Source organism: Filicampus tigris, chromosome 21 (genome assembly GCF_054856515.1).
Source record: "Filicampus tigris isolate MCC_2025a chromosome 21, RoL_Ftig_1.0, whole genome shotgun sequence".
Classification (NCBI taxonomy): Eukaryota; Metazoa; Chordata; class Actinopteri; order Syngnathiformes; family Syngnathidae; genus Filicampus; species Filicampus tigris.
In genome coordinates, this window is record NC_141237.1 from 1,083,978 (window position 1) to 1,107,796 (window position 23,819).

Below are 23,819 nucleotides of genomic sequence, written 5' to 3' on the forward strand. Positions count from 1 at the left end.
TGAGCCGCCTTAACGGGGCCGCATGACGCCCGGATACAAAGGAGCCGTGTGATGCCCGAGCATATTGCGGCTCTGTCGCCGGCGAGACCGCGTTAGTAGCCAAAGAACAAAAACACAACATCAACACCTGCTGCTTGGCACAATTGCCACGCACGTCGCATGGTTCAACGCGGCCGCCCCCGACCTCTTTGGCACCGTGGACCGGTTGCACGTCAAGAGTCCGTATCACCCATACGCTGCCTTTGACACTTCACCGTCTCACCTAAAAGGATTTTCCATTCAACTTCATATTGATGTTTAATGCCTTTGCTGCTGCTGAAATTCATATTGGCCAAGCTACCACGCTTGCATTTTTTTTTTGTTTTGTTTTTTTCAGTATAAAATGTACAAGCTTGCCTTGAAGAAAGAAAAAGACGCAACGGTTGATAAAATAACCCAAAACGCTATGTGAAAATCTTTCAATGTATTGAGGCTTTCCAGCGCCAAACGCACTTGAGCGGCCAGAAACAGCCGAGAATGTCAAAGAACAAGTTGTTTCGGTGGGTTTTTCTTCGGTGAACGGCAGCGTACCAACAATTCGGTCCACGTGCAAATGTAGGTTTCACTTCACTCTCCATCAATGGGCACCTGACAAAACCACTTAGTCACACGCATGCACTTGTTTTTGTTTGCCGTTTGTCACCAGAGTGAAATAATCGCACGGCAGGCAGCCATATTTATTAGTCAGGCACAGGCTGTCCCGATTCTACCTTGAAATCTCGACACAATCGAGGAATTCTGCAGTGAAAAGTCTTGCCAGGATAAAAAGCCAAAACAGGCAGTCACAAACGGCAAAGTTGTTTCATTGGGCTTTTTTTTTTCTTTCTTGAAGGGAAGCGTAGCAGCAATGTGCTCCATGTCGGTATGCGGTTTTCACTGAACTCTCCATCAATGAACTCCTGACAGGACCTGTTAGTCACACTCGCGCATGTTTTGGTTTGTTGTTTGTCATCAGAGGGAAATAATTGCACGGCAAGCCGCTATATTAGCCAACAGCAGGAGGCGGCGAGATTTACGAGATGCCTCGGGCCATAATGTTCTCGATTTGGAGCAGCCGCCGCAGCGGGAGTCCTGTGCAGAGCCGCGACACACACACACACACACACACAGGCGCGCGCGCGCACGCGCAGACTAAAAGTCTCTGTGCTAACATCTCAATCACAAGACAATCGCGGCGGGCAGACGTCTCCTTTTTGACATTTTCACACGGACTGTGAGAGGGCGGCCAGTCGGGATTGGACGTGGCCTTTTCTTTTGTTTGAGCTCCCGCCTTTTAATTAGATTCTCCGCTGAGAGCAGACAAAGCCGTCTAGCCGGCCATCACCTGTCACCGGCACGTGGACGCCTTTTTCCTTTGCAAAGGCGGAGCGAGTCGTGTCGTGTCGCCGCTTTAAATAGCCTTCAGAATGTAATTAAGGCAGCCGGTGTTTCAGGTTAACTGGATTCTGCTCTTGTTATTCCCGTCTTTGCATGCGTGCATCTTGAGGGGCCTTAATGTGTGCCGATAATTACAGCTGAAGGACCCGCGCTAGCGTCAAGGGTGCACGCACGCCGCTCGAAGCCCCTTGAGGCGGCTATCAATTAAAAGCCCGGCCCTTTGCACCTTTCCGCGCCTTCACCTTCAAGCTAAACTACAAGCAATCGATCAATATAAATTACAAAAGTGAAGCGCTTTAGGCGTGGCGACGTATGTATTTGGCCCGCATTATGCATTGCTTGGAAGTGGCTGCAGCTCTTCAGGATTAAGTAGCGCTTCCCAAGGGCACCTTGTAGATTCAATTTGGGATTAAAAAAAAAAAAAAAAAAAAAAGCAGAGTTGTTGCAAAAACGCGATCCGGGGATGCAACGCGGCGGGCAGCTTCACAGCCTCCTCATCCTCTTCCTCCCCCCGCCGGGCCGCCCTGACCGTTAGCCCTCGGCCACCTCGTTGCGTGAGCGGCATTGCGGTTGGGGGCATTTTCTCAAAGTCACCCGGCGCCACTGACTCGGGCCTGCGCCGCAAATGGGACTAATTAGGAAGTCGCGCTCATCCGGCAAACACTCAGAGGCCCGCTCCCTCGGTGAGGCGACGCCTGCTATTGACAAATTGTTGAAAAGTAACCACGCCTGCTGTCGAAACGGCCACCGCTCCGCTGCTGCCAAAAAAGGAAATGAATTACTGGCTGCCACATGACAGCATACACGGTGCCATGCTAATACGCCCGCCAAGTGGCTCTGAGAAATTGGGATCGCATAAGCGTCTTTGGTGACTTTTTTTTTTTTTTACCGCCGGTCAAAGCTAGCTCGTTCCTGAGTCGTTCTGTGTGAAAGGCACCTAACACGGAATCGGGGGTTGACGTCGAACCGCGACTGTCCTGGCTTCCGAGGTGGCTAGCACCCGAGGCTCTTGGATGAATTCCTTGGCATCAGAGGCGGCCGCGTGAAAGGGTAGAGCCGGGAACCAGGACAGGGATTTGTGAAATTGAACATCCGAGACTCACTTCTCACACCTTATCTGATTGAAAGACACTGAACAATGAGTGGTCGAGGGGGCTGATTGGTCAACACAAGAGGCGGGGCTGATGACAACAGGTGGACACAAGACCTCGAGACATGAAACAAACCACAAGAAAACAAGACAGAACGGGAAGCAAAACTAGATTAGTAGTCAAGTCCAAACACGGACCAAGAAACTCCATTTTGACCAACGCTGGAAATATTACCTCGTCCGGGACCTTTTTGTCATCCAGCCTGTGGTTGCTGTGGTAACCCTCGTCCGTGACTAACATCTGTGTCACATTGTCATTGACATTCTGTGGTCCGCGGCTCCCAACTCGCTGGAATCGCACCCACCCACCGTGCGCGTGTACAGCGGCTTAAGGCTGGCGTATAGCTGAATATAAAACCTAGCCGCCGTCTCCCGCGTGGACAAGATTGCTTCGCAGTCTCGTTACGGCCGTTAAAACTTTGCAACGATCCACTGCTGGTATGGGTAAAGAATGGACTTAGCCTAACAAAAAGAACATGTCACCGGCGCAGGCTTTGCGACTTTACCGACGGGGCCCGGCATGACGGTGATGCAAGAAGAGTAACGGGCGGACTCGATGGGGCGTGGAAATGGCGCGCTAATTGGTGTCGTCGGCGGATGCTAAACGGAGCTCACCGTGCTGGCGTTTGCCTTTATTACCACGTACGCTCTTGTTGGCTTTCTCGCAAAGACAAAAGAATTGCGAGGTTTAAATCACACTACTTGTGCATGGAAATAAACAGAGGCCGGTTAAATGTACAGATTGCAACAATTTCCCAATCAAAGAATGCTACGCTCATTGGGAATAGGTGGTACAAAGGTGAAACTGTTGGTTTATGAACACGGGGGGCTAATTAGTCGTACATGCCAAAGTTTTCAAGAGTTTTCTTGAGCAAGCAATAGGAGAAAAAGTCCAAATGTCAAAAGACCATTTTTATGGTGCAGCTGGTCAGAAGTCTCGAGCAGAAAAAATAGCAAAGGCAAAAGCCTGTGAAATTTCTCTGATAATTATGGAAAATACATGAAGGATCAAAGAACTCCAAAAATCCAAACTAACCACGTCGTGATCAAAAATGCAGATTTGCCTTGAAAAAAAAAATACAACACTAATTGGGTTTCACACTTGCAAATTTTGGTGTATGAACACATGGGCTAATTAGTCTGACATTTTCTTGCCAAATTGGCTTTTCTCATCAACATAAACGGTTAAAAATGGCATGTTTATTTTCTCTGTAGGCTGGTAAGAGGTTTCCACTGGCCTGGTAGTGCCAGCTTAACAGTTTCATTACAAAGTGAATAGCAAAAAAAAAAAAAAAAAAAAAGAAGGGCCAATTTTTACTTTGTAGGCTGGTAAGAAGTTTCCACCAGACTTGTAGTGCCAACTTTGTTGGAAGTTAACTCCATGAAGATGAGGTCAATACATCCCAGTATTCCCCTCGGTAACTAAAACATCATAAAGAAACTTCTGGAAAGCCATAAAAGTCTTGTAACAACTCCGGGCTGGACGCCGCCCCCCTTGATAGACAGCTTACAGTCCCATCCTTCCTTTTTTTTCTTCTTCTTTTTTTTTTTTACGGTGAACAGCAGAAGAAGTCAAGGCATTAACACTCGTATAATGCATGGCGCTGTCACGATAGCCAATCCGCTTTTTGCTGGGTGGAAAGCGAGCCAAGCTCAATCAGTGGTGCTGGGCTAGCGAGGAAGCAAGGCAAGTTGGCGCCGGCCCAAAGGCAGTATCTGGGTGCACATTAAAGTGTGTGCGCGTGTACTCGCGCAAGCTTGACAAGTTAATAAAGCAAGCCATTGTTCTCCAGAAAAAGAGTTAACAAGCTACACCGAGCCATTTTCCACAACGCTCACTGACCACTTCGTTAGGTACACCTGGCTAACCACATAACGCCTGATCAAGAAATGTATTTTTTAAAAAGTAGGTGCGCCATTTTGATTGATCACACAAGGTGGCTTTCCATCCACCTGATTTTGTTTAGAATTTTCAAGAATGGTGAAAATACTGTAGTGGTAGAAATGTGAAAAACTACGTTGGTAACACGTGTGTATATATATATATATATTGTAGTCACATAAAAATAGCGGCAAACAAAATACAAGATAAAAATAGAGGCGGACGGTCAATTGAGGTATGTTTGGTGGGACGAAGAAATTGTAATATTTCTGCAATCGGTAAAAGGAGCGAACGGTACTGCGTGCACCGAACCGTGAAGCGAACCAACACAAAAGCCGTTACACCCCTACACGCTATTGAAATGCTGTCATACCCACTACTGACACACTCTCTCACACGACTAAAACTCTTTCATGCACCAGTGAAACGTGTATTTCAATATCTGAGTGTTTTTCAATATGATTTATGAGAGGATTTCAAGTGTTTGTGTGAGCGAGAAAAAAAACAAATCAATGAGCGGTGAGTACGAGAGCATTTCACTTGTGTGTTGGCGGTAACCCTGACGGCACCTTGTATAAACATGTGTTTTGAACAAATGAATGCTCTTCTTTGCAAATATTGACGACACACTTTGAACTGATGCAATAAACTTTAAGGAGGGAAAAATAAAAACAGAAATGAGCAGAGGAAGTCTGCTGAAACGACAGTTTGGCTCGCCGCTATCATCCTTGTCACGGTGGCCTCATTAGCTGCGGCTACAAACATTAAAAAAATATATACGCTTGCCATAATATTAGGCTTCTTCTCACACACACACACAGCCACACTGTGTTTTTTTTTTTTTGTTCTTCTTTTTTCTTTTTTTTAAATGGCTGTAGCGTTAATTCATGAAGCGGTGACAGCCACTGCAATGCAGGGTCTTAGTTCCTCCAGCCAGGCAGATGCATGACAAGAAAGGACTTCATGAAGGTTCACTGTAAACATCCAGCAGCACTGAAGCTCATGACTACAAGGGCCACTTCACAGCCGTCGTAGAGGTCCAGGCGCCCAAATGTCACGAGAGCACCGTCTCACAAGTCGGCCTCGTTTCTGGAGAAACAAAACCCCTCGCTGCAGCTTTCATTAGAGAACTTTTCAATGTTCCGGGGTCACTTTGGCACATTGTTAAGCTTCGCTACTTGCACAGACTTCTATTTTATGGATGGCAAATGTTTGCGCCTTGTGTGTTTTTTTTTTTTTTTTTGTGTGGTGACATTTGAACATTCAGAGCTGTCACACGCATACAAAGACCTCAAACGCTGTTCAACACAGGGAAACAGATTTGACATCATTTTTCCCCAACATGAGGAAAAAAAAACAACACTTGTCATTTAGCTACTCCATCTTCCCACCGCAGCTCCTTTCGTCAAATTGTCAAGGACCAGCTCGAGAATTCCCCCAAATTGGCAAAATGGCCGACTTCCTGTTCAATTTCAGGCCTGGATCCATAAGACTTTTTTGTGCCTCATGTCCACCAAATTTCATTTGAATCAGTCAAACTGGTTGTCCGGGGCTTTCTGACTATAACTACTACAACGGAGTGAGTCGTGGTTGTGCTTGAGCTAAAAATACAAAACTAACATTTCCACCAGGATACGAGGTCTCCAAAACGCTGGTAAGTTGGAGCCCCCAAAAAGGCCATTTATTTGTTGAAATATGAATTGGAAATGTGGATGACATTGGGGCTAGTGCTGTTTACCTTTGGTAGCTTGGTACCTTGACCTAACCCTCAAGCAATCTTTTAAATGACATTTGTTGATTTGTATCTCTGGCTGTCGTAGCACTGAAATGATAAACACTCCGTCTTATGACATAAGTTAATCATTGTCAGGGTAAACAACAAACTAGAATGGAAAAAATACAAAATGTTCACTGGCTTGTTGCTAACTAGCTTGACAGTCTCCAATCGTCCCGAGACCTGAGTGGAAACGCAGTTTCTGCTCATTACGTTGTTTTCGTCACATCCATTCAGATTTGCTTGTTGTCATATTCCACATATGCCATGTTTGCAATGCTTATCTAATTCACAATTCATTCTTTAATTCCATTAGCGACACTGCTAATTGTGTGTCTAAAAACAGTATTTGACACAACGATGTGTCTAATGAGCAGTGTTTTCTCCCCGCTTTGCACGTCGCATCGCTTGACGATTACGAGAAGTTTGCCTTTTGATCTGCTCCATCAAACCGCCGAGCGGCGGAGAAATGACAAAGTAATCTCCCACATTCCGCGGGAATCTTTAATAAGTGTCATTTAATGAGCGAACGGCAAGTCATTAACTTTGAAAGCAACTGTGATTGCTTTTGAAGGATTAGCGCACTTCCTCTGCATTTTAAAACGCCCGCCACTAATTTATCGGGAAATATTGTGGAGATAACGTTTAGATTGCGGAAAGCGTGGCGCTCATCAAAATGATGCAGGAGGCTCTTAAGTGTGGCGGCCGTGCAGACGGATGCCGCTCATCTCATGCCAGTCTGCGGCCGGGACAGAGCGCGAATGCCCGGCCGGCCTGGCGGCCAAAACGCTGGCTGCATTAAGATCAGCCCGCACGCACGTTCGCGCCGGCGCCGCAGAAGTTGTGCATGTACTCAAGAGTCTTCACTGAAGTAGAAGTATTGTGAGTATTTTGCCACCTCAGAAGTCGTCCCGATTTGCACTTAAGTAGAATTGTGACTCCTTTTGCCCACCTCTGCTTTTGACTGGGAAGCGCAAGGAAAAGCTCTCAAGCTGTGCTTAAGTTGTGAGTTTTTTGTGACCACCTCTGCTTGTTACTAGGAAAAAGTGCTCAAGTCAGCCAAGGAATCTACGTTTGACACTACAGCTACCGAAAAAAAAAAGATGAATAGGAATAGAAGTAGACCCCGTTTGAGTTAGTGATTCTACTTCTTTACTTAAGGATGAGTAAGAGAAGTCCAAACTCTGAAATGTACTGGAATGATTTTTCACTGTCAATGATTTTATTTTGATGAGAACTATTTCTGTTGTCTTTATATCTTGTTGTCATCTGCGGAGGTTGCAAAAAGTAGCAAGCCTATAGTAGAAAGTGCAGATATCTGTTTTTCAATGTAAGGAGTACAAGTAAAAAGTCACCAGAGCAATTGCAGTACAAATACCTCAAAACCTCCTCAAGTAAAGTACAATACAATACAATACAACTTTATTTATCTTTATTTCACAATAGCTGTAACAAAGCACTTTACATTACAACAACAAAATAACAATAATGCAACAATAGAACCAGTGAAAGCAATCAATTCAAACGCAAGTGACTATATACAATAGACACCGCAAAACAACAGAAAACTGTCAGTCTCGCGTCGGATCAAATGCCAAAGAATAAAAATGTGTCTTGAAAACGGGTTTGAAAAATGGACAGAGAGGGGGGCTTGCCTAACATTGACTGGAAGGTCATTCCAAAGGGAAGGACCAGCAACAGAAACGTCAGCAGTGATGTTTTCAGGCCATTTGTTTGGCTGGAGATGACTCGTGTACGCCACAGAGGCCCAGCGAAGCTTTTGGGAATTTCGGCCAACATCAGACTTGACCGAGAATCACAGTGCTCAAACATTCCTGCTTGCTCAAGCAGGCAAATATCCTATTACACGCAGCGGACACTTCATTAGGTACTTGAATTTAATTTAGTGGCGCAACGCCTGATAAAATCCAAAAGCTGTCCACCCCCCCATAATGTCACCATCCCGCATCCATCCGTCCGTTTCTTACATCACTTGATGTACTGGCGGATATATGTCTTTGGCTTTGTTAGGAGGGAGGGCGGGAGCGGCTCTTCCTTTTATGTTGTGTTTTGGACATTTTTATTGGACAGCACTTTGAGTTGCATTTTTTTTTTTTTTGTGTGAAAAGTGCTATATAAGTACATTTGGTTGAATTTGATTGATCACTTAACCTTAGTGGGTTGCGCAAGTGGGCTGCATCAGACCCCATCAGACCTTTGGACCGCAATGAACGAATGAGTATTCACTCCACCGTGGGCCGCATTTCGAATATGTCTGTAGCGGACGAATTTTTGCGGTCACCGTAGTGAAAGAGTTTTTGGTGTCCCCGCAGGTGTGATCCGGACGGCTTTGCCCAACATGGACCGCGAGACCCGGGACCAGTACGTGCTGGTTATCCAGGCCAAGGACATGGTGGGCCAGATGGGCGGCCTGTCGGGCACCACGTCCGTCACCGTCACGCTCACCGACGTCAACGACAACCCGCCTCGCTTCCTTCACAGTAAGTCGCACCTACGTGTCGCTCTGTAAGACTGGAAGTTTGAAAAGGGACGTCGACTGATTGATTTGTCGCGTTCACATTTTCTTGTTTACAAACGTGCGTCATGGGAAATTATTTTGGTGCATTTAACTGTCAATACAAAACAGTTATGGATTTGACCCAAAACCACGTATTTCTCTTTGGACATAAAACAGGCTGAAAGGGCTGGAAAGACCGCCCATGAGCTGGTTTTTGCCCCTTTACATTTTATGTTGATTGAAATAATGTGCAATAAATAAAGTGATAAAGTGCAATTGACATAAGCTGAGTGGCGAGAGACATTCACTCAAAAGCTCTTACTGACACTTTAAACCGCCACTTTACATAATTGCTACTTTTGTTTCGGATACTTTTAAGTACGCTTGGCTCACTAGACATACATTTGGCCTTATAAAGAATATGGTTTGATTTATTGATTAAGACATTTTTTGCTCTCCTTTGTGTTGTTGGCATCAGTCACTTTTGTTAGCTTCAACCTTGGTGCAGATCTGCTACATTCTAGACTTAGTTGTGCGCCGATCACTCCAAATATGGATGGTATTGATAGTTTGAGTTTTAGTTCCTCTCCTGTATGCAAGTTGGAGGTATTGTAATTTGCATTTCGGTCATTGTGTTTACACCTTTTTTGAAGTCATAAAGGAATTCATTGAAGGGGAGAATATTGATGAATTATTTACAAAATATTACAGTAGTTTCAGTATGTAGCCTGTATTTCTTTGGTACAATACCAAATCCTTTAGTGTCGCACACCTCAACTTGGCTCGGCCGATCCGCTAACCGCTAACCATCTCACTTTGTTCCCGCCTTCACTAGCAGCAAATTAAAAAGCCTTCCTGCGAGGTGTGCAATCTCCTTGCTTCATTCCTCATCAGAACCTCGGAAAGCTTTGGCGCCAGATAACTGGGATCAATCCGATTCCTTTTTTTTTTTTTTTCTTTTAGTCATTGCTGTTGTTGTTGTGGGTTTATTTCCTGGCGTGCTAATGGCTTCCTGGCTCAGCTGTAGGATTCAAAGCCGTGTGGGCCTTCTTGTGATAATCCAAAGCGCCAGCAATCAGTTTACCACCAACAGTCCCACCGCCCTGTTGCTCGGCGCTCATGGACTGCCGCGCGCGAGCCAGTCAATTTGCGGCCTCCCGGGGCAAGCGAGTGCACGCAGATGCTGAAGTTTGCACAGCAACTTATCAATGCAGCTTAAATCCCAGACCCGGCTTGTCTCTCCGTGCTGATAAACGCTCGGCCAATTTCTCCGGTTCCGTTCTCGTAGACCTCGCCCGGTTCGGCTTCGTCGTGGAAAGGCCAAACGTTTTTAATTGGGATTTGCCCCAGAAGTTGCTGCTTCAAACCAAAATGGCTCGTTTCCTGAGCCGTTTCATGCATGAGCCCTTGAGACTTGAAACTGGGATGCGCCTGAATGACTTTGGGTTGGGTTGTGTTCGGGATGACTAAAATCCATCCATTTTCCTGAGGATACACACTCTTGCAAAGCAATTTGGAGTTTTTGGGAACACCAAAGGAAATTCATTCATTAGAAGAAGAAGACTAAACAGAGTGACAAAAAATTGGTTCCATGGTCTGTCCATATCAGGTGGTTGAGACAAAAACGCTTCACAATTTTGCATCTGGGATACCTGCCTGTGATGAGGGCTCATTTTGGCAAACTATTCACCATTTCAATTTGCCCCAACAATTGGTCCTCAGAAGCAGACTAGCAAGACTTGACAGATTTGCGCGTGCTCATGTCGCCGATGAAACTGGTGTGTCGGGTTAATTTCTTTCTCAATTTTCCACGCTGGGTCAGGCTGACCGTCGATTAGAGAGCATTAGGGACCCGGTGCGGTCCTCAGAGGGAACCTGGACAGGCTGCTTGCCGGGGCAAAGGTGGAAAAGGTGGAGGCACAAATGGATTTTTTTCCCCCGCCCGCTCGCCTTTTAAAGAGCCGCTATTCCACGGCAAATTAAAAAGCCATTATACAGATTACATGGCAGCAAACAATGTGGGGCAGATTAGCATTTAGACGGTCGACGGACGGGGACACTGTCAGGAACACAGAAGGGTCTCGTAATGAGCTCTGTCACGCCGATTGGGGGGAGATTATGATTATAAGTATTATTCCCTTCTTTATTCTTGCGAGACTACTTTAAATCCGGGAGGGTCGGACAAATGCTTGGGGGGACACAATGCAGAGCTGTGGAGTAATAGAATCTGGTGAAGTGGACGCTTGGGTCCGAGTGGACCAAAGGACGCAATGGCGTTCGACTTCCATTTAAGGACCAACGAATTGGGACGGCTACTCATTCTGAAAAAAAATTACGGAGTTCAGCCACAACATTTTTATACCTGCAGAGCACATTTTTGGATCCCCTAAAATGTAGTCAGTACCTGGTGGTAGTCAGCCAACCACCAGGAGGCGACCGCATGGTTAAGGATTTGCTAAGACGCCTTAATAAGTAGTGAGCGCAGAGTGCAGCGGAAGCCCAAAGTCACTTGGTGGACTGATGAGAGCTCGTCGTGTCCAGAGAAGAAAGGACAGCAGAAATGGGAGATGAGGAGCTCGCGCTTTGGAAGGGATCAACATTTGTTGTCTGGACTCTGTGATTGCACCTGCCAATAGCATAGTTATTCAGTTGGTCATCTAGAGCTCTTAAATTCCTTGGTAAACTGATTTTCTTTTCCCTTTTGCACTGAAAACTGTTTGTGTACTGTTTGTTGAGTAGCAGTATGTAGTAGTGGTGATTACGAAATTAATGAAAGTAGCGGCAATTGTGACAACATTCCTGCAGCCCTCCTTGAGACGGAATTTTCTGCTGCACTGCTTGTACAGCAATAGAGGCAAGAAATTGATTTTAATGACAAATTGCTGAATTTGTTGGCAACGATTAGAGCGTGTTTAAAAGCCGTGTATAAGAATGAAAACATATCCTACTCTAATAGCACTTGTAGATTATGCTGCAGCAGGGGTGGGCGAACTTTTGAGCGCAGGCGCTTAATTTTATTTATTTATTTTTTTTTTAAATGGACACCTTTCTGTCATGTATCACTGAATGTTCATTCTTGTGAAAATGTGTTTTTCCAAAGCTTGGAAGTAGCCGATTAGTGGTTTAGCTCCAAAATTGTGCCTCCGCATAGAGTTGATCGTGTAAATAACGTCTTGTCGCCAGGGCAACCAAGATGCTTTTAACATTTACCGTCTACATAAATAAAAGAAATGTCCCCAATTACTCTGTTCGTCGGCCTTGGCTTAAGTCCAAAGGCTCTCCCTCTTGCTCGGGCGCTCATTCCCCCAAAATACGCTGCCCTGCCACATCGCCCCTGGTAGCCCAAGGATAAGCTAGCTTCCTACCTTGCATGTGTCCCTTCTTTCCAGAGGTCAACCAGTACACCGTCCTGGAGTCGCTTCCAGTGCAGTCGGTGGTGGCCCGGATCAAAGCGGCCGACGCCGACGTTGGCCCCAACGCCGAGATGGACTACAGGATCATGGACGGCGACGGGCCCGGCGTCTTCAACATCACCACCGACGAGAACACGCAGGAAGGAGTCCTCCGCCTTTTAAAGGTACCAGCAGGACCCCCGTGATATCAGGAGATAAAAGTCAGAGTCCACTCTTGCTACTGTGAGCTGCGTTGAAGAAGAAAGCTGTCATGTGTGATTGGCGTTTGGCCGTCCTTGCTTTGCGGTGTGTTGCCGGATGCGCATTCATGCGCATTCAAATGTTTCGTTTTAAAAGCTTTGAAGCAGCTGCTTACTCGTTTGCTCCAACGGTAATCAGTTCCAAACAGACTTAACGGTGTAAATAACATTGTGCAACCGTGGCGACCGATGCTTTTGATTTGAAAAGCAATTGGCCCCCCGATCCTGTGTTTTGGTCGGCCTCGGCTCAAGTCCAAATCCTGCCAAACTGTCTCCAGGCCGACGTGACGGTCGGACAGCGACGAGTGGTGTCACGCCGGCCAATTTGATCTTTTACTTTGATTTGTTGTTGAAAGGCAATTACGTTTACAGACGGGCCGATGAAAGTGTCAAATCGATGCTCTGGCGCGCTTTATTAAACAGCGCAATGAGCGGCTCAATAACGCCAAAGTGAAATGACAAAATCTTTTCAACAGCGCTCATTTTTAAGTGACCGCCAGCCCCATTTGCCTGCATGCTGCTCGATAATTTTGCCCTCGCAGCAGACCATGACTGGAATCCATCAGCAAAGTCTTTGCGCTAACTTTGTTGTAATGCCTCCTTAGTACAGTACTACATTCTCCGTTACGATAACCCCCCCCCCCCCCTTTTCAACCCCCCTTGTCAGCCTCTGGACTTTGAAAGCAAGAGCAGCTTCTCTCTGCGGGTGGAGGCCACCAACAGGAACATCGACTCCAACTTCCTGAACTTGGGCCCGTTCAGCGACACCACTTCGCTCAAGGTGACCGTGGCGGACGTGGACGAGGTGCCCGTCTTCGCCTCGCCGCTCAGCAGGATGTCCGTCTCCGAGGACGCCCGGGTGGGCACGTCCATTGGGAGGGTGTCGGCGCACGACCCGGACACCTCCAACAGCGGCATCAGGTACTGACGTAGGCTGGCGTGGCGTGGCGTTCTTTGCACATTATCAGTGATGCCGGTAACACGTTGCTCAATAATGGCGGCCGTTGCGAGTACCTAGTAATCGAACGCCTGACCAGATCTCATTCAAGTTACTACTCAAAGATTGAATGCGTTACTTACCAAAACTTACCAAAACAAAGTTGGCAAAAAATGCAACTGCTGAAGACAATAGCAGACAAGTGCCACTCGGCGCAAGTCGTTGATCACAAACACCAAATGTAGCCACGGTCATGCGACAAAACAAATCGTGAACACATAGTAATAAAACCGATAAAGGCGGTCAAACTCGCCCGTTAACCAACAGTCACGCGTCAAGCAACTGGACATTCTGGAAGATAAAAGTCAAGCATTTCCATTTTGAAGGGTGATCTTTTAGCACGTTAACGTCTCACACGGACATGCCAAGGAAGGAAGTCGAGTCGTTGGCGCTTCCAAGCCGGAAATAAAGTCCCGATGTTGCGTTTGGGACAGCTCAAGATGAAAAGGTCAACGTGGGCTGCATTCAAGCGTCCAAAGTCCCAACAGGTTGTGTGAAGCAGAGCTGCGCAATGCTGGCTGGGCGGGGACCACCGAGGTAGACAGTGGGAAATTTCCCCTCCTCACACAATGTCACTTTATCTATTTTTTGTTAGTTACAATTTCGATGCTAAATTCTTGTGCATTTCAAAGCTTGTAGTGCGGTGGGCTCAGTGGCGTGCCTCCGCCGTTCTTAAACAAACACAGGCGACAGTCTTAATGCCCTGCAAAGTTCCCGTGTGGCTGTCACGAGCGCTGCCAGATGGCACAGTGCGCCTGTCTGTGCGCGTGCGTGCGTGTGCGTATGAGGGGATGCAGCATCTGCAAAAGTCAAATGCCATCTTGACGCCAGAAAAAAAGGCATTCCTTGAGTCGGGTCGAGGCTTAACACGGTGGCCTTTTCGCTTCCAAACGCGACGTCGTGTTGCCAATCTGTCGGGTGTCGCACCCCCCCTTCATCATACCCCCCCCCCCCGCCCCTCGCTCTGCATTAATTGAATGAATTTAGTAGACGCTCTGTCATGATTGTTAGTCACCCTAATCAGAAAATCAAATTACTGCCACATTGTAGCTGCAAAGAGCCTTTTTTTCTTGGTTATTATCGGCGTCTGCGATCAGATTTCTCCCCCACCTCAGTCAAAATGTAAATTATTTCTGAACTAATGGCGCCACCACAATCAAATTCTTTTGCCATAATAGCCAATGGCTGTAGGCTAATTGAAGTTGTCGTGTACTCATCGAAAACGTGGACTCAAAAGGCACGACGTTGCTCTGATTGTGTTTGTTTGTCCTTTGCTGCGTCAACTGGGCGCTTTCCGTGCGCGCAGGTACTCCATCGACCGCAACACGGACATGGAGCGCTTCTTCAACGTGGACGCGCTGAGCGGCGTCATCAGCACGGCCAAGCCGCTGGACCGCGAGGCCAACCTGGTGCACAACCTCACCATCCTCGCCATCGAAAGTCGTGAGTTGACGCGGCCAAGAAAGCAAAACACCTTGCGGCCTTCCATGCACACACCTCTTTCAGATGATCCCTTTCCTTGTGTCACGATTACAAAGAGTCGGAGTCCTAATTGAGCGCATCGGGGCCATGCAAATGTGCCACGGCGGCACTCCATCAAGATTTTGTAGCGCCGCGCTTTGTTGGGGATGTCAGTGAATATGAATTTGTGCGTGAGGACGCTCACTGCGACCTCGGTCCGGGAGTGACGCGACGCGCTGACTCAGGCTGGCGGCGCTCATGTGGCCAAGAGCTGATTGCTTGCTTGCTTGCGTGTTGTTTTCTTTCAATGATTTGAATGCGTCCAAGTCACCACTGGCCCCAAGGACGCAAATGTCAGACATTTTGCCTTGATGTCACTCCTTGCTTGAAAGGAAACTTGTTTTGCTACAATATCAAACCTTTCCCAGGTGTCTTATTAACTTGCCTGTGAAATTGTTTTGGCCGCAAGGATCAGGGATTCCAGCATTTTTTCTTTCTTTCTTTGTATTACGTGAACGTGCCTGTGGCAGCGCGACAACTTTGTGATGGGCACGTCTGCCTCACAGTTGTCAGGTTCGGGATTTCTATCTCGGTCTGGACTTCCTGTCTGGAGTACCAGTTGAAGCGATTAGCCGACGATTAGACTCGACTACTCCGCATCCATGTTGCACGCTTAAAGTTGAGGTGCACCAATTGATTGATTAATTGCCAATGTATTATGATCAGACTAATCAACAGCTAGTTTGATACTTGATTGAATCTGCACTGCGTAGCTTCTGCCGCACCCCCCATGCCGGGATTCTGCATTACAACAACTGAGCCGTGACTTTTCTATGACAGAGCGTCACCTTTGTGTGATTACGAAATGTTTGAATTCTTTTGGAACACAACTGCTGCAAGAGGGAAATTATTGTATGATTATTTTCTGTGCCAGAATTACAAAATAATGTTCAGTTATTTTTTTACAAAAGGGAGCCATGGCCCATCACTGCACAAAAATGGTAAAATGTCAATCACATTGACTGTTGGGGCATGCTGTGGATATTTGTGATGGTCATTATTTTGTGGATTTTTTTCTCGTTGATTGCGCAAGTGAGCGGTCATCACGACTAGCCGACTGGAGGCGCTATGGCATGACGCATCCGTTGCCTGCCCTGGACTTGTTTTGCTTTGATGGCCTTTGATGAACATGATCAGGTCTCACGCAGTCTGATCAATTGGAAAGGTCTCGCTCACGTCTTCAGCTCGCAAAAGATGTCATTTCACACATGACGGGTGGCGCGGGTTTGTACGCAACAATGTTACTTTTCCATGCGAGCGTGTCGCTTCTTATCATGACCCAGTGCGACGTGGTGCCACTCGGACACACTTGCTTCTGAGGAGCCGCCATCCGCCAGCCTCCATGCGAGCACAGACGCTTGCGTCCACAGCCGGTCTGCGGCCCTAGGGCGCCGCGTGTCCTTTTTCCGTCGCCGCCGCATCAGCCGTCTGAATGTCAGCGCGTCATCTCAGGCCAGCCGGGCGGCCCCGTCAAGCCCGATTATCGTCCGGCGCGCCCGGCCGGAGACGGTTAGGCGTCGGCGCTCCAAATCGCAAACCAGCCCGAGTGGGCTGCCGTCAAACTTGCGGCTTGTTGGAAGCGCGCCGCGTGTTTGTCACCTCCCTTTGAAGCATTTGATGCGGGCCACGATGGCGTTCGACCCATGCCGCGCTCGCTCGTGTGCTGCTACTTTTTGGACTTTGTGGGTTATTTTGAGTGGCTGTGTCTCTTTCTGGAGGGAGGAGTTATCTCATTAATCATCGGGTCAGTCATGTGGTCTCTTTTTTTGGGACTTACTTTGACTTATTTCAATAGCACAAGGTGGCAGTTGTCAATTATCGGAGAGATGAGAGATCAAATTAGTTTTGTTTACTTTGAATCATTATTCTGCAAAGTAATGATTTATTGGGGATGACTGGTGGCAGGAGCAATTTCATTAACGCTATATCAAACTTGTTTTTCTTTTCACTTTGTGTATTGGTCTGAGTCATTCTCATGATTTCTATTGTGCAAATTGGTGGCTTTTTTTTGCTCTCATGTGAGCGACGGTCCTTTGGTTTGTCTTTCAGAGGACCCAAACCAAATTGGCAAAGGCGTGGCCATCATCAACGTGCTGGACGTCAACGACAACGCGCCCGTCTTCGCCATCGACTACGACAGCCTCGTGTGTGAAAACGCGCTGCCGGGCACGGTACGTCCCTCCTCGATAAGCCTCTCCAAGCGATCATTGCGGGTCAGGCGGCACCCGTCCTTGCCATAACGCCGGCAGCGACTTTTTTTTTGTTTTTGACAGAATATTATCTGCAGGGTTTCGTGCCAGGCTTTACTTTTCTGGGGCAAGTGCTACACAGTAGAATATACAAATATGGAAATATATTCATACGTATACTTCATCTAGATGGGTAGATGGATGGGTGATTGATTGGGTGGAGGTCTAGTTTAATGTCAGGATTGTTGTTTTCAATGTTGATATGGACGGATGGATTTCTGTTTGGATGGATGAATGAGTGGACTGAATCTTTGGATAAATAGATGTTTGATGGATGTGTAAATACTTTTATGGATGGACGTTGGGATTAATGGATGTTTCAATGTTTGTCTGGATGGATGCTTAGGTGGATCATTGGCTGGACGTTTGGATAAATTGATGTTTGGCTGGATTCGTGGATGAATATAGTAGATCTTTGGAAGGATGGATGTGTGGTAGGACAGACATTTAGATGGATATTTGGATGGATGATGTTTAGATGGCTGAATAGTATAAATAGATCTTTCGACACATCTTTGGATGGATTTTTTGACTGATGGAAAGGTTTCTCGATGGATGAATGCTTGGATGGATGGGTCAAACTTTTCTAGGCTTTGCTTCCACCTTAACTTCCTGTACGTGAAACGTATCTCGATACTTTCTGTGGGACACAAACTCCACGTCTGTGGGGGTCGGCCATCGTCCGCCGTGTGTTAGCATTTGTCCTCGTTGCTGCTAAATGACCCATGCGTCCGCCGTGCTGATTTATCCATTGGCGGCTTTTGGAGAAGGCAATCAGACGGGGGCGTGCAATTGATCAGAGTGGCGGGCTGCATCGGAGATGGACATTAGTGCCTTTTTGAATATGTTATTCGCACCCGTCGCGTCGCGCACTTCTTTGTCTGACGCCGAGATGTGGGTGGCACAAAAAAAAACCCCGAAAAAAAACAGTGATTTCATTCGTATGCAGGAGACAGTCTGTTCTGGCTTGGAGATCTTTTCCTGCCGCACCACGAGTTGTTTGGTTTAATTCTTCCACTGTTAAAAATCATTAAAAACAAAGCAGATAAGTGCGGTTGAAGCTCAAATTAAATTGTTTTATCCACACGTCACCCTCAGGATGAAGAGTATTTATTAGAGTAAACATTGCGTCTTCATTAGCCACCGCCGTTATCGACAAAGCATCCCGCTGCCGCTGCTGGATGATTATCATCCTTTCCACTTGTCCGCCGATGATTATTGTTGAACAACAACAGCAGCGGCAGCAGCAGCAGCTTTCTATCAGCCATCAATCTCACGCCGGTGCTCCGGTTCGATACGTGCTTTGTGTATTTCTCCCCCAGCGGTGGCGCCGTGATTTATGGCTGACACGAGTGTGACTGCGCCGAAGCAAAGTCATTCCCCGACAATCCGAGCGGGCCCCGGGCCACAATGAGGACCCTAAAAGCCGCGACAGCGTCATCGGCCCAACTGTAATTACCCTGCTCAAGCAGACTTATTGCTTGCTTAGCGGAAACCGCGTCCCAATTGAGCTCTTTAATGGGTAAATGACCATCCAAATCCCCACTGGCAAATATTCACCTTGTTGCTAAAAACATGGATGTCCATTTAAGAAGCCATAGTTTTGTTTTTTTGTTGTCTGGCTCAGTTCTGGCTCAATGTCCCAGTTTGTTCGGCTCCATCGTCTCTGGAGATCTGCGTGCCGATGACCAAATCCCCAAGGAAAAGTATTCTCTCGAAAAGCAATTATCATCACTTACCCGGTAGTCGACTGTATTGACGCTACTGATTTATCTGATCAATGACAATTGTCCTTTCAACACCTTACTTGCGCTACAGTGAAGCGAGCGTACAAAGCAGTCCGCTCACACAGAACACAGAAGCCCCTTGCTACTTTTCTCCTGACAACCTCGGATGATGAGCGTCACGTTTCCATCGGCAACGAGGCTCCAATATTTCTGGACGCGAATGCAAAGGGCCCAAAACGAGTCGTTAGTCGTTTGGTTTATTGAGGACAATGTCAAATCTCAATGTGAGTTCTGCCAGTTCTGTCATGTACTGTCAAATCTGCCTATCAAAACAGCCAATGAAAAGTGTCTATCAGGCACATTACTTCCACTAGAGACACGTCAGAGGAAGCCAAAGCAGCCCGCTCGAGACCACTGCGAGCTCGCCCCTATTGGCCGTAGAAAGTTTGATGTCCGGAAGAGCATACGACTGGAAAATTGGATAGATTGGATTGGATGGATGGCATAGTTGATGTTTTTGTTCTGTGCAATGGATTTCTTGTACGAAAGCCTTCTCTGATAAAAATTCAACTCCAATGCATACAGAATCACTGCCTCGTGTACATGTGAATGTGCATTATGTTAATGTGTGCGAGCATATACGAGTACAACGTCTGTTGTCCTCCACGCATGCTATTTTTCTATTTCCGCTATCCCCAATTGCTGCTGAAGCGATGCCCGTTTCCCCACGGTGGGACTAATATTTGAAATACATGACACTGAATGTCACGTCTTGAGCTGACATTTTGAAATGATCTCTGAATGCGTTATTTGTAAATGACCACTGGAATCCCGATTGATACTTTGTGTTGGGTCATATCGGCTTATCTAAAAATGAAAATTGTCCTTTCATCATTTACTTCCACTCCAAACAGGTTGGAGGGAGTCCAAGGTCCAACAACTCAGCAGCCAACTTGGGACATTCAATGTATGTTAGCATTGGTCAAAGAATAATCACCACATTGGCAATTGGTCTCCATTATCTCCGGCCGGCCAAGCTAGCCGTTAGCCTTTGAATTAGCATGTACTGATGAAAAAATGACATGTGCCAGTGTGGGATGTGGAACAGGCAAGACCTTTTCAGACAGGTTCTTCACTTTATTTGCATCATTAAACACCGCGAGTCAAAATGTGACCAATGGAATGATGAATATGTATGAAATTATTGAGGTGAAAATGAACAGAAACCTTTCATTTGCTCTTTATTCTTGGGATTCAGAATACCCTTTCCCTCTTTCTTTGCACCCTAAAGCTCTTTTCTCTAAAGTCTCAGAGTGAACTCGGTCCTCTCTCGGGGCTGTTAGGCAAAATCGGTGAATTCGGGTCCTGAAAGGCGTTTGCTATTGAAGCTTTTATGGCATGGAGACGATGACCTAGACGTACATCTCATTTACTTACGTATGTGAGCTATGGCGTTTTCAGCTACACGCTAAGATGAAGGGAAACTCGCGGCGGAAGGTTCTTTGTCGGTACGATTTGAATCGGACAGAGACGAGGCGTTTGTGCCTGGTAGTTGCACTCGGCTTTGGGCAAGGCGGTGCTGGGGGGATGCATGCAATAAAAGAGATTTCATGATGAAATGCTAGCGCGGAGACACATCCAGGGCGCTGGGGAAGTGGGAGTAGCTGACATTTAAATAGGAGAGCAGCGTTTGAATTACAACGAGCCGCTACCTGCTCCAGGACCAAATGCTGCTGCCTCCGCCGCCGCCTCCGCCGGCGGACTGGCACCGTGTCAGACTCCTGATTTCTAATTAATTGAACTGCTCCTTTTGTGTGTGCGCCGGGCCGGTAATGGCCATGTCCCCTCGCTTAGGCCGCCCACTGGCTGTCACGCCCGCTGGCTGCTCCAAAGATGAAATAATACGGCTTGCCGGTGGGGATCGCGGCGCGAGGGTGCGGCTGGCGCGAGAATAACCTGCCATCGTTCAGGCCTAATTAAGGCCACCTCGTGGCACCGGCTCCCTGCAGGACACACTCGCTACTTGTTACGGATCATGGGCGGCGTCTGCCGTCTGCCAACTTTATTAATTGCTATGGTGATGGGGCCATGAGGGCAGGGCCCGACGGGGGCTACCGAGGGGACGACGGCGGCGACTACCGCTTTGCCGTGAACGTTGAATCCGTGAGCGCCCTTGGTGTGGTCTTGCACTCTTGATCCCTCACCGTCACTGACTTCTTGACTCCACTTACTAAATTCAAAAAAGCAACAAACTTTGACAATTTTCATCAATGACAGTGTTATGGTGAGTGATTTCTTTCAGCATTTTATTGAATTAGAGCTTGAACGTGATTTTGGGACGGTGTCGTGTTAATGTTGGCGGCGACAGTCTTTGACGACAACATAAGGTTGGGAATCAAATCAATGCGAGAACGGCCACGCGCAGCTAGTCGGCCACGATTCCGTCCGACAGAGACGATGTGTGGCTTGTCGTTGCAGGATATGGCAAATGAAGTTGCGTGGTGAGAGAACTGCCGACTGCCGATAGGACTCATTGTTGGGAATTTTGCAAGAAAAATCACGAGTGCAAAGACCTAATTATGAGCGGCCTACATAAGCGAGTAGATGCGTATTTAGCATATTTTTTTTGAATACTTTGTAGATATAAGTAATGAGTTCCTCTTTAATGAAATACTTCAGGTGTCTGTTCTTTGCATGAGTATTTGTTTGCACGGCGGTTTATTTTTACTCCCTGTTTAGGAACAGAAATCTGCACTTTCAACTTCTTGGTTAAAATCAACACGTTACCTTTTCAACCTCCGCGGAGGTTTTTTTTACGTGCATCATCATGCACGACGTAAAAAAAAATGACGGAATGGATGGAGGTGAAGTCAACCACAGTTGAGGTTTTGATTGATGGATTGAGAACTTGAGCTTTTTTTGTGACATTGAGAAACTTGAACCAAAGAGCATTAATGAGGATGATGTAACAGTTGAGGACAAGCAGGATATTCAAAACATGAAGAGAATGCTTTGATGTTGTCTGCTCCAAGAATGTCGTATCGCATGTGGCGAATAACAGCAGCTTCCGGCATTCCAAAATTCCACGTCTGATCAGAATGTAGCTTCATGAAAATATTTTTGTAGTTATCATGATCTGATTACATTATTTTGTTAGTCACTTCACAACACTAGCAAAGCTGTGGAAAGACGTTTTGAGAGCTGTTCCCTTTTCATTACAAGGCAGCGCTAGGCAAGTTAATAACGGCAGGCAACTATTTCCAATAACTAACACAAGTGTGTTTTTCCCGTTGTGCCAAGTTACCAAAATGGTTCTTGTGCACAATCCATAGGAAAAATTCAAGTTGACTTTTGCATTTAAAAACATCTGTACTCATTTGCTATGACTCAAGCCAAGGCATTAAATGTAAATCTTTATTTTTTTTTTTTTAGTTTTTATTTTCGACCGATGTGCAAAGTGTAAGTCATTTTGCCACCTCTGCTCCACATCTCAGCATAACATCTTAACTTTGCACTTGCGCTCCATTTAAGCCGCGTCACTTCCTCATCAGTCGCAGGTGATGACGCCGTTGCGCAACCGTCCAAATTATCACTTCAGTCCACAAGGTGAGAGGTGAACACAAACACGTTGAGGCGCTATAAAGAGACAAACATCATCTCGCCGGTTCGCGCTCGGCGGGCGGGAGGGCGCGATCCGCATCAAACGAGACACGGAAGGAGGCCGTCGGTGGAGCCGGCGCGCTGTCAGCGCGCGGCGTCACATCTGGCTGATGTTGAGGGCGTGGATGACGCGGCGAGGGCTGCCAAACCCCGCGGGCCTCGACGCGTCCTCCGTCGGCAAACCCCGGTGACAGCTGTCACATCGCGGCGGCGATAAGTGCCACCTTTTTGATGCTGCGCTTATTTATACTCTTTGCTCCACTTTGACGCTCCGCCTTGATCTTCTCGACTGCCAGGCGGGCCCGAGTGAAGTTTGTGTTCGCTTCAAAGACGCTCGGCTGCGTCTGATAATACGCGTTGGAATATTCTAACGAGACTGGAGGTGTTTCCTTTCTTTGCTAATGTCAAAGGAGGCACTCGGGCGTGTTATCTGTCACATTAGATGCTCGTGCTACCCTTCAAAACGTGCGTCGGCTCCCGCTAAGAATCTTGCTGCTTTTTGGGAAACAATTTATTAGGCTTGATTAAACTAGCCGAGCTGCAAGATAATTGGCTTTTTGGGGGGCGGGATTTCCACGGAAGGGCTTGCATGTCTTCTCAATGTCAAGTCAAGGCCGTTTTATTTGGAACGCGGCAAATCTCGACAGACGTTACCTCAAGGCACTTTGCACACTGAGCAGGTCAACAACCATGCGGCTCGTACACATTGTGAGCTGCTGTATGACGGGACGGGACGGGACGGGACAGGACGGGACAGGACAATAATTCCATCCCAGCCTTCCCAATAAAGGCACCAAACCTTTTGAATGTGTATTTTAATGAGGAAAACTCAATCTGTATAAAATTGTACTTTGCAAAAACAGACAGTAATGTCCTAATTATTTGCGTCGTAAGCCACATTTTGTGTCAAAATGAGTCTGTCGGAGGAAAGCCGTCGTAGACTAACGTAGAGACCCAATCGGCGTCAAGCATCGTAGCATCGTTTTGAGTATAATCAAGAAAACCGACTACATTTCTGACCAACGAACGCCAGTGGCTGGAAAAAATCCAAATGATCTGAAAAGCAAACAAAAAAGGCATATCAAAGATTCTATCATAGATATCAAATCTACTTCAAAGGGCCCTTGATATAGAATTGATGCATTCAACTGTTTTTTGCTGCTGCTCCTTCTTTGAAGGGAAGTCGGGCGCATCACACGAGGAAAAGGAACGCAGATGGAAATTGTGAGGCAAAAAACGCAGTCGAGTCGTGGCTCCGCCACAAAAGCAACCT

The 23,819-nt window shown here is 46.9% G+C and overlaps 1 protein-coding gene across 5 annotated transcripts in view; it reads left to right on the top strand.

Moving 5' to 3' along the window:
- LOC147127064 (cadherin-7-like) overlaps window positions 1–23,819 on the top strand; it is a 138,885-nt gene that overhangs the window by 84,884 nt on the left and 30,182 nt on the right. For all 5 annotated transcript variants that reach the window (XM_086020668.1, XM_086020669.1, XM_086020672.1 and 2 more), the window contains 5 exons: window positions 8,556–8,723; window positions 12,130–12,317; window positions 13,060–13,313; window positions 14,696–14,832; window positions 16,960–17,081. In XM_086020668.1, the coding sequence (XP_085876794.1) occupies window positions 8,556–8,723; window positions 12,130–12,317; window positions 13,060–13,313; window positions 14,696–14,832; window positions 16,960–17,081 (869 nt within the window). The remainder of the gene's footprint in view (window positions 1–8,555; window positions 8,724–12,129; window positions 12,318–13,059; window positions 13,314–14,695; window positions 14,833–16,959; window positions 17,082–23,819) is intronic.